Here is a 16,859-nt window from a genome sequence, read left to right on the forward strand (position 1 = left end):
TGCGAAGTGTAGTTCATCTAACACACTGTCAAATACTGAAGATTAACCTTATCTGTTGAATTATACACGGAACGGTGTACTTGCAGTTTGAGCCCGGGAGTGGCAGCCTCACAGATGAAGTTATTAATTATCAGTGATGTGCCGCATGCGTAAAATGCGCACAGCGCCCCTTTTAATTTGTAGACGCACTTAGTATTCATGCCGCTATGTGAGGGTTTTATACACTGAAGAAACACAGAGGAAAATACTGCAACAGTTGTGGGCAACAAAAACAATATGTGCAGAATTTCTATCCTGGAGTACAACCTGGTTCCAAGTTTTCTTAGATAGTCGTGATTTAATGCAACATGTAGTTATTTAGAAACATGCACAGTGTAAGATACACAGATATATAGATGCATACACACATAGATAACTTTATTAATTAAAATGGGAAGGTACAAAAACAAACGATAGCAGTTACATAATCTAGTAGCCCTATAACCAGGGTCACAACATTATACAGTAACGTAGGATCCAACTGATGTTGTGGTTTAGTGGTGCAAATTCCCAGACAACATTTAAAATGTGTTAAATTACCAAAACAACTTGCACTCAGAAACTGGGGCTCTTTGGGGCCCCTAGAAATCTGGGGCCCCGGCAGTTGCTGGTAATACAACCTTTCCTGTCTGTTTTCGGGAGGTACTGACCTGAGGAGTTTACATTATCTGCTAAACTGGCGCATGGGAAGCATCACATAAAGCTCTCCCTGGAGCCCTGTGCGGCCTTGCTGCAGGGGGTGATTATCATTTATTAACAATTAAATAATGGACTCTAACAAGGTGGCTGAACTTCTCCTCCCGGTGTAAACGTTACATCGCTCGATGATGACAAAAGAAAGACCGAGTGAAGCAGAAATGTGACAACACTTGTCAAGAGGCTTCAGAGCACTGACAGCTCCAAGTCTGCCCCTTGCAGGGGCACCAAGGCGGACAAGGAAACCCCGAGGATCAGGGCCTCCTGTCCGGATGACACCAGTAGGAGCCAGCCACACTGCTCTCCTTAGCTAGCATTGGCTAAGCTAACAAATGTCTTCCCTGAATTCGAAATAATTGTAAATGGAAAACTTAATTCGAACAACTTTATTTGAGGTGTGCGGGACTGGGAGTTGTTAAGGAGTTTGCTGTCACCGGATGGACGGACTACATCTTTTCTAGGACCGTGAGTGACTGTGAAAACTGCTAAAGGTTCTCCAGGTGAGGCTTCCACTGCGGCTAACTTAAACGTTAGCTCGCTCGCTAGACAACTTAACGCTAGCTGGTTCAGGTAACCTACCATTCATCCTGAGCTCTCATTTAGTAGCCAGTAATATCTTAGCTGCTATTAACATAGGTCAGACTTCTAATCTTGATTGATAAATAATTACTCGACAGAGCGTGGCGACGATCGCAAGATTTTGATTAGCATGTTAGCATCTTCCAATTTTAACTAGCTAATTAGCGTTAGCCATTTTTGGCATTGGTAAACATTTTGTCAGTCAATAATAGTACCGTGACTTGTATTCCACCAGCTGCAATGAAGACAATTAAGTGAAATATCGGTTAACTTAGATAAATAGAGCTTTTGGGTTTGCCACGAAAGTTTAGATGAAACTACAAACCCTTTCTAGCTAGGTATCTTTTCCTGGCCAGCATTGTTTTGATAGACAAGTTGATAGGCGTGTTGGGCAAAATTACCTGTGACTTAATATAACCTGGGTAATCTGTGGTGTGTTTTACTTTTTTGGTTGTTTTACTCTTTGTTTTTGAGTAACTGTCATCACAATGAATCGTTGCTTATGTGCCCTCAGATGAATCCATTACTAATTGATGGATACTCTGTGAGGTGGGAGTTCCTGATGGCAAAAAGGAAGTCGTGCCCTGCCATTTAATATGGTCATGGTAACCATTTAAAAGGAGGGGAGGTTTTAATAGAGATGATTTTTCTGTACTTTCACTTAATGTCTCTGTTTTTTTAGGACCAGCATTGGAACATGAGAGTTTATCAGGAACAATTCATGAAATTGTGAACTTAAATGGAAAGAACAAACAAATGATCTACAAATGCACCACAATCTGACAGAATCTTTTTTTTATCCCCCTGATGTTTCAGGGTTCAGTATCTTCAGTAATTCTGTACTGCTGGTCCAATTGGTTAAATTAACCATAAAACTACTCCTGTAAGCACAAGTTACAAAATTCTGCAGGGCATCCATCTTCTTGTCTACTCTACTTATTTCAAGAGGCAGCACAAGGGAAATCTTCCATGAAGGCTTTTTAAAACCACATCTGTTCTACCTGTTCAGTCTCTTGTGTGGCTATAACTTTACCCAACCAGTCCACACAGTTACCATTTCATTCACTGTTTCTGTCTCTCTTTCCAGGCATGATGGAAGGACTTCATAGCCAGGCTATAAGCCTGGACCCACGCAGGCAGGAACTGCTTGAGGCTCGCTTCACTGGCGTTGGTGTGGCCAAGGTTGGCATCTCTTAATAGCACCTTAATAGTATCATAGTTAATTTCTTGCTCAAAATGATCAGCTATTGTAAGTACAAATTGATGTTGTAGTTCACAATCAACTGTATTGAGAGTTCAGTTGAATGTCCTTTTTTTTTTTTTGGGAGAAATTTTGTTTGAAAAATTACACGTAAAGGTCTCCATTTTATCCATACTGAAGTAAGTTTAGTCATACAAAAGAGACGCTTGCAGTTTTCCTGCAGGCAAACATCCCACAACTCAACTGTTCTATGTATGTGAATGCAAACATGAACAGTTGATCAGCTGTCTTATCATAGTTCTTAAGTTTAAAAAGCTTTGGACATCCTCTCTGTTTCCAGTATTTATTGATGCTGTGTGTTCAGGAGTTTCCTGATCCTGTCTTCCTGGACTAAAGCTAAAACAAGACACACTCTGTTTTAGCTGACATGGGAGCTGGCCAGCAGCTCTTTGTTTCAGTGGAGAGTGGTGACACTGAAATGGCACCGCAGCTGAAGCTCACAGCATAGGCTGCGTGCTGTACTGCAACCCTGCTGTCGAACTGGGTATTACTGTGTGTGGGTGCGCATTTGAGAAAATGGCAACCCCTGAGAAAGCAATCGCTATCAGTCTTTCTCCGGCCTGTAGTGTGCTCTGAAATGAATTGTTAGGACTGCTCTCTGTGGTATTAGAGTGTGAATGATTTAAGCCTGTGAGTATGCTGACAGCAGTAAATAAGCAGTATTAAGGTACCACTGAATGCATTGCAATGACTATGTATAGTGTACGTCTTGAGAGGAAAAATGAGAACATTTCTTGGCTGCATGTGTGACCTTGAGCAACAGAAAGCTGGCAAGCCTTAAAAGCATTAGCCTCCTGCACCAATTAGCCTGCTGTTTCTCCTTAGTCTCTTATCAAGCTGTGCATGTCATGAATAGTATGCATCACCAACTGATTCTACCAACAGGATGTGAAGTGAAGATTTGAAGATGAACGGGGGGATGTATATTATAATGCCTTATAATTAGTGACATTAATTTTGAGAGCTATAATGGTTGGATTCATGTATTTAAATGCCTGTAGAAATAAGATGTATGGATTGGAAAAAATACATAGAAATAATTTCACATATAATGTGAAAGGATATGATTTTTTTTTTTACTTGAGTCTGTTATTTAAATATTTTTATAGCTCTAATTTTTAATTCACCTCAGAGGCATCTACTCGTAGAAGTAGCACATGACTAATAAGCTAGGTCCATTTCCTCTGTTTTGTTTTCCAGAGTTCAGCCAACAGCGAATCATCCAATCAGTCTCTGTGCAGTGCGGGATCACTGAGTGACAAGGAACTGGAGGTTGGGTGAAGTATTTCGTTTACACTAGTGCATGCTATTACTTGCTTCTATAATATGCTAATAGGCTGGGAAACAGCTTATACGGATAGGTTAATATTCTTTTGACATAAATTGAAGGTTCCAAAAGGGCAATGGAAGCCATAAACACCTGGGTCAGTTTACGCTGGGGATAAACAAGCAAACTCCTCGCAGGAAGAATCAGGACTCAGTTTTGAACCTGTGACCTTCTTGTGGTGAAGTGAGAGTGCAGAGCAATAATATGTCAGTGAGTTTACCATATCCCTATATATTGAACAAAGAATAAAAAGCTGCTATTAATCTTATTAAATTATGGTCACGAGTGTCTCTGAGCTAGCAGTACAGTTATGCTTATATAATTTAAAGATACAAGGCTTCATTTTGTCAATTAAATTTCTTTGCCGTTATCTTAATGTGGACAATGGAATAAATGTAGTGGAGTAAAATTAATATCTAAGCTAATTTTCTGCTCATGTTAGACGCCGGAGAAGAAGGCCAATGACCAGAGAAGCAGGAAGAGAAAAGGAGACATCTATGACAACAATAGCCAGGGTAAGTCCAATCTACTTACTGAAACAGAAACATCTCCTTAAATTTAGAAATGTTCAGCTCCCCCGTTCTTCAGTTTCATCACTGCTTATCCTGTTGGCTTGAGGTATTCATGGTTGCAAATTTGGATTAGTTTTGAAAATCCTATTAAATGTCTGTTTGTGATTTGCTATTCTTATTCTCTACTAACTGTATATGCTTACAAACATAGTGTAAGATTAAATGATTATATTTTCTTACTGCTTACACCTGTCCCTTTTTTTGTAGGAAAAGGAAGAGGACACAAAATAAGTGATTATTTTGAGGTGGGCACAAACTAAATTGACATCATATGCCTTAGTCCTTTTGAATACAATTTCCGTTCTAGTCACTGTGCTGTGCATTGTTTCAAACCACTCTCTTGCTTTATTGTGATGTCTCACCTTCACGTTCCCACTGTGCCTGGATGGTCCCTCATCAAACTCTTTCTAAATAACAGCTCTGTCTTCTGTGTCTCTGTCTTGTTTCCACACTCTGTTAACTGCCCTGTGGCCAGTTTGCTGGTAGCAGTGGCTCTGGCACCAGTCCTGCCCGGGGTATCCCTATGCTGGTGCGCTCCTCTCCACAGCACTCACTGTCTAATCCTCTGGTGAGCACCAGCTTCCATCTCCATAGCTCTTTCCTGCTTTGGCCTTCTGTTTGCTATTGGTTGACCAGGTTTTAATCTTTAGTCTTTGTCTATTTTCTCTTAGCATCAGTATCCTCTTAATTGGACAGGGTTGGTTAGGTATGTATCGCCAAGATTTAGTTTTGTTTATTTCACTAAACTTTAATCCAGCTTGAGGCTAATAGACGAGTCTTTGTTTTGTCAGTATCAGTTTAGCCAGTGGAAGCAACAAAGCAGTCCTTCACCTAGTTAGTTTTAAGATTTACTTAATGAAATGTTTTCCTTTAGTTTGACTTAGTTAGTACAAAGTAGAGTAAATCTGATAGTGAGGGTTAGTACTTACATCAAAACAGCTGAGTGTATGGTATGTTTTAACTGGAAGGATCCAATATAGGATAAGCTCTGCTCATTGGCCAAAGAACTAATGTTCATATTTTCATTGCTGGTGTTGTTATATTTTCAGTTGTTGTTTTGGTTTGTAGGTTTAACACAGTGAGCTGGTGTGTAAGGCAGAGAGCAGCATAGGAGGACAGTGTATATGTAAAATTGATGCCTGCACTTTTAAACCTGCAGTGGTGGTTGAAGACTCTGTTGTGTACGTAATTGCTCAAATAGTGAAGCTTCTTATTAAGAGTCTCTTCTCTTACCATTTTCATTCATCTTATTTTAAAATAACATTTATTTTTTCATCACAGCTGCAAAACCAATCACTGTAATCACTGTAGTCTCATAAAGCAATGGAATACATTTTTGTTGTTTTTCTTGCAGTCTTGAAAATATTAACTATTGTTTGCGGTTTGTTTTATTAACAGTGGATATCTCTTTCTTGGAATAGACGATTTAGTATAAATTTCAGTTGATATTTGTGTTCATCTACAATTTCAGTTGTCTCCCCCATTACAGCTACTGTATTTCTTACTTTTCTTTTTGTCTCTTCAGCTACTTTTTAATCTCCTGTGCTGTCTGTATTACATAGTTGTTATATTTGACTGTTTTTTCTACCTTTCTCTTTTCCTGTCTCTGTGGAATGCAGTTTCAGCACGGCAGTCCTTCGTCCACAGGCTCAGCCCACACAGACTCTTCATCTTGCGGCTCCGTTAAGACAGTCCCCACACACTCCTACTCACACAAAGCCATCCAGGTAACCGACTGACTGACTTGGATCTCCACTTAACACTAACTTTTCTGATTTTCCTTTAATGTATTCGCAGTCACTTGTTTTGCAAACTGCATCTTTAGAGAAAGCGGCATCTCACGCACCATTAGCTGAGTTTGACAAAACTTGTAGGGATGACGCAGCTTCACACCTTGTTCTGCCATTTAATAAAATGACAAGATGTGGATGTGAGAATTAAAGGTCAGACTTTGAAAAGCCCTGCACCCACGCTGCGGTTCATCTGACACAATACTTTCACCACACATCCAGCTATCCTTGCAAATTACATTAATTGGCCAGATTAAAGGTCAACATTTTGAATTCACATCTAAGATCCAAGACACCACTGTCTGATTTTGATAAATTTAAAGTGTGTTTTGCTTCTCACTGGCCCAAAGGGTGCTTGCATCATTTCATTGGAACAGTGTGTTTACTTTTGGCTTGTCGTCGCCTTTGCCCTCCATCCCCAGTCAGAACTGACGCTGCTGAAACTGACAGCATTGGAGAAGGACAAAAACTCTGACCTGGAGCAGAAAGAGGGGAGGATAGATGACCTGCTGAGGGTAAGATGAGAAATTATTTAAAACGTGTCTTAAAAATCAGAAAAGTTGAACTTAGTTTGGACCGTGTGAAGCATCTGGAAGAGCCTCAGAGTAGCAATGGACAATGGAAACAAGTTATCATTTCATTCCTGACAAAATCTACAACTGATTGATAATTTAGTTGACTAACAGTAATTAATGTCACACACACAGTAAAGTGTGTCTATATATAAATTCATATATCAGGCCTATTCACAAAAACCCTTAATAATCACTTCACAAGCTTGAGATATATGCAGCCACTTGTCACAACAACCCCAGTAATTAACCCACACCAGTCTGGTTGCAGCTTGTCATGAATGATGTACTTGTTAGCTGTCAAATGCCATTGTTGCTTAAATTACATTTTGTGAAAATGTCAGCAAAGCCAAACTGACACGCTCATAGTTGTTGCATCTTGTCGGTTTAAATGCAAAAAGGCCTTGAATCCTTGCTGTAATAAGAATTAGATGTCAGAGTGATGGTGTATGTTTTGGCAGGCTAACTGTGACTTGAGGCGGCAGGTAGACGAGCAGCAGAAGATGCTGGAACGCTACAAGGAACGGCTTAACAAGTGTGTGACCATGAGCAAGAAGCTGCTAATTGAGAAGGTGGGTATACATATGCATTTACACAAGCACTGTATGAGTGCTTGAGAGAAACAGCATGTCTTAATCTTGTAGAGACACAATGTCAAAACCTAAAGTATTGTTTCTTAATTATAATTTGTACATCTGAGCACTTGACTCATTCAAGTTTTATATCTGATCAGTGTTAAATGGTTCAGTTCTTTACATTGTTCGAGCTGCACTGCTTTTTAATGTGCTCACAGAATTTTTTTGTCCATTCATCTTTGTCTGTAGTCAAAGCAGGAGAAGATGGCTTGCAGGGACAAGAGCATGCAGGACCGTCTCCGTCTGGGCCACTTCACTACTGTACGCCATGGCGCCTCCTTCACCGAGCAGTGGACAGATGGATACGCCTTCCAGAACCTCATCAAGTCAGCTAGCAAATACACACGAACACATGTTTGCATTTTGTCCATTCTGCATACAACAGTGTTCTCACTAGATTGTTCTGACATGTTCTAGGCAGCAAGAGAGAATCAACTCGCAGCGGGAAGACATTGAGAGACAGAGGAAGCTGCTGGGGAAGAGGAAACCTCCTTCCATGGCCCAGACACCTCCACCCAGCCTGGAGCAGAACAAACGAAAGAGCAGGAGCAACGGCCAGGAGAATGAAGCGTAAGAAAACAATAGCTAACCCTAACCCTAACCCTAACCCTAACCCTACTGTACATAGTAGATGTAGTTTTGTCAGTTCAACCAGTCTTGTTTGCAAACTGCATTATTTTTGTTCGGTTCTGTGAATATTAATAATTTTGACACGCGTAGCTTTATTTTTATGCTTAAATTCTCACAGTAACACATCTAACACTTTTTTTTTCTTTTTTGTTGACACTAATTGTCACACTTAGGATAAACCTTAGTAGGAATTTCTTAAGGAGACGATATTTTTGTTCTCACAAGCTGATGTTTTGCTGCTTTTTCCCTGCACAGGTTGTCATTGGCAGAATATCATGAGCAAGAAGAGATTTTCAAACTTCGAATTGGTCATCTAAAAAAGGTACCAGCTCACAGCTTGTGACAGCTTTTTCTTCTATTTGTTTTTGAGACACCTATCTACCAAAGGATGAGGGAGACCATACATTTGTGTGTTTGTATTCAGGAGGAGGCAGAGATCCAGGCCGAGCTTGAGCATTTGGAGCGAGTAAGAAACCTGCACATTCGGGAGCTGAAGAGAATCCATAACGAGGACAATTCACAGTACGTATCGTTTCTGTTTAATCTGCTGTACATGTGTTCTGTAGTGTTCCTTTTTCACTCAGTTATCCAATTTGAAAAAGTCAGTTGATTGATGCATATTGTCTTCACCTGCAGATTTAAAGACCATCCCACGCTGAATGACAGATATCTGCTGTTACATTTACTCGGAAGAGGTGGCTTTAGTGAAGTTTTCAAGGTAAGCACGTGCCATTTATTTTTTTTATTTTTTTATTTATTAAAAAAAAATTTTTTTTACAAGTACTGATTTTTAGCTTTTTTTTTTAATTTTCAAACACACTGTTTTTTTGGATAACGTAAAGCAAGGGAACTTCATGTCTTATTTTGGTATTGTGGTGAGACATGCAACATTCCTGTATCCTGTAAACAGCTACTGTACACCGCTAAGTGTAACTCTGGCTTCTCCAACTTGCTTGTGTTGATGTGTAATGTTCCTTTTCCAGGCTTTTGATTTGACAGAGCAGAGGTATGTGGCCATTAAAATCCATCAACTCAACAAGAACTGGAGGGAAGAGAAAAAAGAAAACTACCACAAGTGAGTCTGAATCTCTGTTCACTGCCCTGTGTTCTCTTTCTTTGCATCGTTGGAAATGTTTTGATCTGTAACCAAATTTTACACTGCAGTAGCTGAAATTTTTTTTCCAAATTTTTACTTGAGATGTATTCAAAAAGTTACTGAATGTGAACACAGACTCATGAATTCACTTGTCTTTTCAGACACGCCTGTAGAGAGTACAGAATCCACAAAGAACTCGACCACCCTAGAATAGTCAAGCTCTACGACTATTTCTCGCTCGACACAGACTCGTAAGTGCTCCACTCTACATACACCTGTGTCAGTTGTGCTAATCCAAACGTAATAACCAAGTGCACATATAGTAAATGCTTGGCATTTTATAATGTTACGCTGCAAGTGAGCAGTCTGTTTTAGTTTGGCGAAGTGAGACGTTTCCTGTGAAATCTGACTCACTAGCTCATAATATGAAATGCAGTGTTGAGATTTGTGGACGTGTCCAGTTCTTTGATTGTCTTGTTCGTTCACATGTATAATAAATATGATAATAATTTAGTGATATTCATATGCTTCACATAGCACATTTAAACACATTTGGGTGTGTGTGAGTGTGTGAGTGTGTGAGTGAGTGAGTGAGTGAGTGGGTGAGTGGGTGATCATTATTGACATCTTTCCATATAATCCATCTGTTGTATTATCTCACAGATTCTGCACAGTGCTGGAGTACTGTGAAGGCAACGACCTGGATTTCTACTTGAAGCAGAACAAGCTGATGACCGAGAAGGAGGGCCGCTCTATTGTCATGCAGATTGTCAACGCCCTCAAGTACCTCAACCAGATTCGGCCACCCATCATCCACTACGACCTCAAGCCTGGTAGACTCATGAAGTTTTAGCTTCTCATTTTACAATCTCAAAAACAAAAAACAAAATTGCTCTCTGCAGAGTTTCAGTTAAAACTGAATTTGGTACCGAGATCTGTCAAGAAAGTTAACAGCACAAGAATGTGAAGCAGTATGTATATACATGTATAAGACTTATATGTTTGTCATTGCTTATTTCACTTGAATGTTTATTGGTGTGTGTGCGTAGGAAACATCCTGTTGGTTAACGGCACAGCTTGCGGAGAGATTAAGATCACCGACTTTGGCCTGTCCAAGATCATGGACGATGACAGCTACAACTCTGCAGATGGCATGGAGCTGACCTCACAGGGAGCGGGGACCTACTGGTACATAGACACACGTTTCACTTCATCTGGTAACCAAGCAACTGGTATAGCTTCACAAGTGGGTAGAAGAGGTGCAGTCTTTTGAGGGAAATGTTGCTAATTGAATTTACACCTCTCGGGCACAGTGCTGACAGAACATATAGAGGAAAAGCTAGTTTAGTCTCATGTTGTGATTATGTGGCTTACAGGTACCTCCCTCCTGAATGCTTTGTGGTGGGCAAGGAGCCCCCCAAAATATCCAATAAGGTGGATGTTTGGTCAGTAGGAGTCATCTTCTACCAGAGCTTATATGGACGCAAGGTAACCACTAACCTGCCTTCTGTAACATGGATTTTTTTTTTTTTAATTTTATTTAAAATGAAAACGAGCTGTCTCCGTCATCTTTTTTTCCAGCCGTTCGGTCATAACCAGTCACAGCAGGATATTCTCCAAGAAAACACCATACTAAAAGCCACCGAGGTGCAGTTCCCCCCTAAACCTGTGGTCACCACAGAAGCAAAGGTGTGGTACTCATTTCTCTTTCTCTTCACCCTTTCTCTTCAACAGATATTAACTCGCTGCACTCTTCCCATGAAACTTTATAAATGTACCTATTTATGTATACAGTATTGTTTAGTCAGTGTTTTTCGCTCTTTCCCTTCATAGGCATTTATTCGACGTTGCCTGGCCTATCATAAGGAGGATCGTGTGGACGTGCTGCAGTTGGCCAGTGACCCCTTCCTAATGCCCCATATTCGAAAAGCCCTGGGCAGCAGCACACCTCTGGCACCTCCTCTTCCCTCCACCTCCAGCTGCTACAGCAGCAGTGCCTCCGACTGAAGAGAGCTGACAGGAACTGGAATAAAAACACAGTGAGGACAAAGCCACGCAGAAACATTACACACTTGATGAAACTCCTCCTTTGCTCTCTTGATTGCGAGAGAGCACAGAGCATGATGGGATGGAGGGATCCTAAAGGTGTGAATGGAACCAAAATGATGGATGATGTGGTGAAGTAGTAGTAAATGCGCCCACCACCATCATTCCAAGTGGTAAAAACGAATGGCCAGTCTTTGGCTGTGGGCTCAGTAGAACCCAAAGATTTGCCCATATGCATGCACTAACACAAAAACTTTGGCTCATTTCAAGGGGCTTTTTTACATGATAAATAGTAAAAGCACCCAAAAGAAATTGCACAACAGGCTGAGAAGTATGCCATGTGTGGAAGATCACCTGCCTGTACCCTGGAAGGTTTAGAAGAAGCATTTATGAAATTTCATCCCATTCTGCTTGAAATGTATCATCTAAACTATTTCAAAACTATATTTTCAGAACTAGAGGTGAGTTTTAAATATGTATCCCTATAGGTTTGAAACTGGGACTTTTTAGGAAGGGCTCCTACAAGTTAAGAGGAATGACTGATGACCAAAGTTCAAGGCCTGCCTTGTTGTGGCACCATTAGAGATTCATAAATGACTTGATGCAGAAGAGGGCTGATTTTGGAAAGAGTAACTGGTTTTGACCTATTTTAAATATTTTACTGGATAACTGAAAGTCAGCTTATTATTTTAAATGTTAAGTCCATATTTTTTCATGAAATTTACCCCCTTTAATGTTTTTGTTAGCCTTATCGGGGGGCTGACTATGAGTGAGTGTTGTGATGAGAGGTAAGATTCAACAGAAATAATTATGAAACCATTAAAAACATTTGGTTAACTCTGTGGTGTCTTGCTTGAATTGGGAAACTCATTCGGCAGATTACACAGATTTCTTGTAAATCACACAAAAATACTTAGAAGTGCATGGACACTTTTAATAATTATTAATCATTCACGCCTTTAAATCTCCACACCAGACATTTTTTCACAGCATAAAATGTTTATTAACTCAACTCCCACCATTAAAAGTATCCAACATGTCTAAAACAGATAAATTCATGTGATGGTGTGGAGTATGAACACAAAGGTAGGTGTATCAGTGCATCCCTAATACTACCTACCAAGTATGTATGTAACTGGAAAATGTGGGTAACTGCAAACAAGGTTAAAGAAATACTGACATACTTCTGTTCAATACTAAACAGTGTTAATCTAAAAATCCTTCTTTGACCATAATTATCATGTCATTCTCTTACAGTTTATCTACTTGGGGACAAAATCTTTTCCTCACTCTGTAAAGAGCTACAAAGCGATTTCAGAGGTGTGCAGTGCAGTACAGCTGGAGACGAAAGATAGATAGAATGTGACAAAGTGGTGAGAAATACATTTGGGGAAGATTTCTTTTAAAGTACATTCTAGTCTGAGGAAGTGTGAACTGAAGATTTAGACACTGCTCCATGCTTGTCTGCCCTCAAAATCTTGACATAGAAAACGGTGCAGACATAGCCATTTCTCTTCTTTCAGCCAAATATTCAAGAAAGATTCACAAGTAATCCATTTATCAGAGGGGGCACATTGATATGCAAAACTCAGTAACCCAAGGCATTGTCCAGGAGGTTTATCTGTTGTAGAACTGTGAGGTGACCCAGGCCAGTCCCCACTTCAGGTTGGTGAGCATAAATTTGAGTGCCTTGGTCCACTGCTCCTCGGAGTTAAACTGGGTTTTGATGGAGTAGGAGCCACCGCTGCCTCCTGTGTCCTCGATCTTACCCTTCTCCACATCCATCCTGAGACACGGAATATATAATATCAATCATAGTCATCACATAAGGCCTGGTGGTTGTATTAGAAAGACTGAGGGGACTTTAGTGTAAATGCTAAACAGCTGCAACATGTGGTTAAACCTGACATTATTTCTGTCACTTGTGTAACACTCCACAAATATAACCCTGGGATGGGGAAGTCTGGATTTCAGTTTTGTAGCTTAAGTAAAGGAAATCTAAGATCTGGATCTGGATCCATCTAAATCTGCCCGAATGCACCTTGACCACAAAATCTTGACATAATAACAGGGTTAAAAGAGTAGTGGCACCAAACACATTAAGTTTGCCCTCAGCGTGCCAACAGAGGAAAGATCACAAGGTAATTAAAAGCAAAAGGGTGCATTTCCCCTGGGGCATGAATGTACTAATTTGCTTAATTTGCCTATTAGATTATGAAAAACCTCTTGTGCAAAGATGACATTTAGGTCTGGGGGCAAAGCAAGAGGTAGGTTCAGAGCCCTAAATGTTAAGGGCAAGTGAATGTGTTTGGTAGATTTCATATCAATATTTTATCAGGCTGCAACATTTGCTGTGTACAGGTAAAAATTTTGATAAGAAGGTTGGAAGATTGGACAGGAATCAGTCATCCTCTGCATATTACAATGGCTTTAGAACTTGCATTCAAACTTCTTGAATATTCACAGCTTTGTCTCAAATGGTTGCACAGATGGCCACAAGTAAAAAGTAGGATATGCTGACATTGCACTGGTTTGTAGATATCTGACCTGTATGGCAGGCAGAAGCCAGTGTCTCCTTTTTCCACCTCCTCTTTGAACTGCTGGACACAGTCCAGGAAGGCCACCATGGCATGGTCAAATTTATTGTCCCAGAAGAACCTCAGGCCACCTGAGCAGTACAGAGGAAGTTCCTGGACAAACACAAGACAGGGCGAGAGAAAGGGCAGGATTAGAGCTTGGAGGAGTGTTTGAATAATGATGAGAGAGATGGGCTTGAGAATAGTGTATGTATTACCTTGGACTTGTCTGTCAGTGACTCTAAGTATGAGTGGTTTCCATATGGGACAAGCCGGTATCTGAAGAGAGAGGAGTGGTAATATTTGAGCTTAAATTTGATGTTGCATAATAGCATAAGTAATAATGCATCAAATTATTCAATCGAAAAAAGAAAAACAGTCATAAGTCTGGTATGGAAGAGGAGTTGAAATACTGGGAGGGCGAGTGTGTAAGAGAGCAAAAGACAGACTTAAAAAAAAAAAAACTAAAATTATTTCTAATATTTTGTGGAAACATAGCAAAGTAAAAATACATGATTGGAAAGATTGAACTGTGTGTATGTGTGTGTATACCTCTGGAATCGCAGCCCCATTTTGTTGGCCAAAGAGTGCAGCAGCAGCACCGTCTGTCCCCAGGCTGCGTTAATCTCGTTCCACTCCACGGGGACGCTGGGCAGTCGACCCAGACGGAAATTGTTGATGGTACCAAACTGACCACTGTGCCTGGACAAGAAAAGAAGGAAACAATTCGATTCCCAGTCAACAGGCACTGATTTGTAAAGTCACGGTCGATTGCTGGAGAGAGAAAAAATATTTCTTCTCAGCATACCCAAAAATAATGTGTTTGTGTGTGTTTACCAGATGTGAAATGTGGCATTGAAGACATTGGTCTTTTTCAGCCGATCTAGCTGAATCTGGCAGTAACGCGTTTGGTTGTCAACACTCTTCAGCTCATCGTCCAGCTCCAGCTGCTGGCGTTTAAACTCACTGTACTCCTTCTGGTACCTTTTAGCACAAAGCAGCAAATAGTAACAGCTGTTAGGTGCCGTATCATCCATAATATTCCACTTTAACCCCTCTATAACACTGATAGGCCACCCACTGTAGCTCCTCTTTGTCCAGCCTCTGGGAGTGGATCCTGCTCTCGGCCAGGTCCTGGGCCACAGCGGCCCTCTGCTCCTCCACAATCTCCAGTTCCTGGACCAGGGCCTCCTCCTCCTCCTTCAGCTGCTGCAGTTCTGCCAGAAGGGTCTCCTCTTCCTCCACCTGCAGGTGTGACAGCAGCTCCAGACACTGCCTAAAAATACATTCACATACAGTGTATTTTAACACACACACACACACACACACACATTATACTACATGTGATCACCCATGTGGTCTCAGCATTTTAAGCTGCTCTTGTCTATGCAGCCTTTCCTCTCTCTTAAAAATAATTTTGATCGAAAACTGAGACATTTAACTTGTTGTGCACCAACTAACTTGTAATTCTGGCATTCATTCTCTGTGATGTTGAGCTGTGTGTCCAGGTGGTCCAGCAAAGTGTCCGTACATTCCTCACACAGTGGATGGTCCACATCTGTCTGGCCCGACATGATGTCAAACAGGTCACTGGTAACCTGAGTGAAATGTGATCAAACGCAAAATGGTCACTTTTTAAGTGACCCTAACAAGCTGTTCTGTCAAAAGTCTCCTTCGCTGCTGCTCTTGCCAAACTAACATGATAAACTGACATAATGGAATCTTCACCTTCAGCCTACGACTAAGATTTTCCATCGTGCCTCCATCAGATGCTTCTCCAATCAGTGTGAAGCTGTTGGCACTCTCTGTGGACATCATCCTGTTGAAAGTGATTCGGCAGTTCAGTCAATTTTATAGTATGTGCTTCATTTTCAAGTCCATCTATAGCTCAGAGAAACACAGCAACTAAGAGATAAAAAGCAGAAATTAGTTATCATCTTTGTTCAGTTCCATTTCCTGAGGGAAAAACCTCAGGTACTCACCGTGCAGGAGGGATGTATTTTCTCGACACTCCATCTTGCTTGTTTTCTACAAAGGTCTCCTAGAAGGGAAATGTAATTTCGAGACTCAAATATACTTACTACTAAAATATCTCCATACTGAATTGTAATAATGAATTGTTCTGATTGTAGATCTTCTTAAAGTCTTGCCGATTGATTTAAAAACTAAAACTTCTGCACAGTACTGTAAGGTTTCTGCTGTACCTACCTCTGGTGCTGCCTCTCCCTCACTGCTGTCAGCCTGTTTGCTGGGGGTCACTGTGACCAACGGAGCTAAGGAGGAGAAGAAGAAATACAGAGGAGTAACTTCATGACAGACAGGGCACATTTCACACCACTGATGGTTGACTGCTAAGTATACACTTACCAATAAGCTCATGAATAGTGACCCGATCGAGCACATTGAAAGACGTGTCCAGTTTGAGGGGCTGACAGCACCGCTGACACACGAAGCTGACCTGCATGGTTGTGCTCGACGACTTGGAGCCCTCCATCGCTAGCTACAAGAACACATGTAAAGAAACAAAAACACACTGATCTATAATATATAATAACAGCAGAAGTAAACAGATTACAGATTGCAGCTTGTTAGCTAGTTAGCTGCTCGACAACTGGCTTGCTAAGGTTAGCTTTGAAGCTAGCTTGTACGTAACATACATCCACTGCGTATAAGTATAAGATACACTCACTGTCGCTTGTGAGAATTAAATATATTGCATTACGATCCTAATTTGTACACGTCGACGTCCACTTCTCATACAGTTAGCGTGACTATCGCATTTTGCACCTCTCGGGACTTCTCTCTCCACTTCCTTATTGTTGTTTACGTTTACGTTTGACGTCAAGCCAAACGAAGGTCACGTGGGAAAAACCACATCGCCCCGTTAGACGTTTATATAAGTAAAAATTTGTTTTAAAAATGTAATTATATATTTACTCTATCTTATTCTATTACACGCTTATCTAAAATGACTTATCTTTAACGTAATCCTTAAAGGCAAAAAAAATAAACAAATGAGCTAGGAAGCACATTTGGTATT

General features: G+C 40.6%; 2 protein-coding genes across 4 annotated transcripts; one reads left to right on the plus strand and one right to left on the minus strand.

The window, feature by feature from the left end:
- The first annotated feature begins 716 nt into the window (after positions 1-716).
- On the plus strand, positions 717-12,080 carry LOC121201187 (serine/threonine-protein kinase tousled-like 2). 2 transcript variants are annotated; one of them, XM_041066891.1, is made up of 21 exons: positions 717-1,235; positions 2,402-2,496; positions 3,776-3,847; positions 4,345-4,417; positions 4,682-4,719; positions 4,950-5,042; positions 6,094-6,201; positions 6,687-6,779; positions 7,298-7,408; positions 7,661-7,797; positions 7,889-8,041; positions 8,357-8,423; positions 8,526-8,623; positions 8,738-8,819; positions 9,085-9,176; positions 9,359-9,448; positions 9,861-10,030; positions 10,247-10,385; positions 10,574-10,685; positions 10,779-10,886; positions 11,031-12,080. In XM_041066891.1, exons 2-21 carry the CDS (start codon positions 2,404-2,406, stop codon positions 11,202-11,204), a joined length of 2,103 nt encoding a protein of 700 aa, XP_040922825.1. In that variant the 5' UTR covers positions 717-1,235; positions 2,402-2,403; the 3' UTR covers positions 11,205-12,080. The 2 variants fall into 2 exon arrangements, with proteins under 2 accessions (XP_040922825.1, XP_040922826.1); XM_041066892.1 differs by lacking the exon at positions 4,950-5,042.
- Positions 12,081-12,222: 142 nt separating this feature from the next.
- becn1 (beclin 1, autophagy related) lies at positions 12,223-16,667 on the minus strand. 2 transcript variants are annotated; one of them, XM_041066893.1, is made up of 12 exons: positions 16,509-16,667; positions 16,187-16,319; positions 16,028-16,092; positions 15,802-15,860; positions 15,548-15,638; positions 15,281-15,417; positions 14,901-15,095; positions 14,657-14,803; positions 14,372-14,521; positions 14,038-14,098; positions 13,791-13,933; positions 12,223-13,029 (listed from the first exon to the last, which is right to left on the minus strand). In XM_041066893.1, exons 2-12 carry the CDS (start codon positions 16,311-16,313, stop codon positions 12,861-12,863), a joined length of 1,344 nt encoding a protein of 447 aa, XP_040922827.1. In that variant the 5' UTR covers positions 16,314-16,319; positions 16,509-16,667; the 3' UTR covers positions 12,223-12,860. The 2 variants fall into 2 exon arrangements, with proteins under 2 accessions (XP_040922827.1, XP_040922828.1); XM_041066894.1 differs by having other exon boundaries at positions 16,187-16,315; positions 16,509-16,658.
- Between the last annotated feature and the right edge of the window lie 192 nt (positions 16,668-16,859).

The sequence above is a fragment of the Toxotes jaculatrix genome, chromosome 21 (genome assembly GCF_017976425.1).
Source record: "Toxotes jaculatrix isolate fToxJac2 chromosome 21, fToxJac2.pri, whole genome shotgun sequence".
Classification (NCBI taxonomy): domain Eukaryota; kingdom Metazoa; phylum Chordata; class Actinopteri; family Toxotidae; genus Toxotes; species Toxotes jaculatrix.

Excerpts from the sequence above, each read along its gene's own strand:
- LOC121201187 (XM_041066891.1), top strand. The coding sequence starts at position 2,404 with ATGATGGAAGGACTTCATAGCCAGGCTATAAGCCTGGACCCACGCAGG. Across the intron at positions 6,202-6,686 it reads ACTCACACAAAGCCATCCAG|TCAGAACTGACGCTGCTGAA; the intron begins GTAACCGACTGA and ends CTCCATCCCCAG. Across the intron at positions 9,177-9,358 it reads AAAAAAGAAAACTACCACAA|ACACGCCTGTAGAGAGTACA; the intron begins GTGAGTCTGAAT and ends TTGTCTTTTCAG.
- becn1 (XM_041066893.1), bottom strand. The coding sequence starts at position 16,313 with ATGGAGGGCTCCAAGTCGTCGAGCACAACCATGCAGGTCAGCTTCGTG. Across the intron at positions 15,418-15,547 it reads ATCTTAGTCGTAGGCTGAAG|GTTACCAGTGACCTGTTTGA; the intron begins GTGAAGATTCCA and ends CATTTCACTCAG. Across the intron at positions 14,804-14,900 it reads CTGGACAAAGAGGAGCTACA|GTACCAGAAGGAGTACAGTG; the intron begins GTGGGTGGCCTA and ends TTGTGCTAAAAG.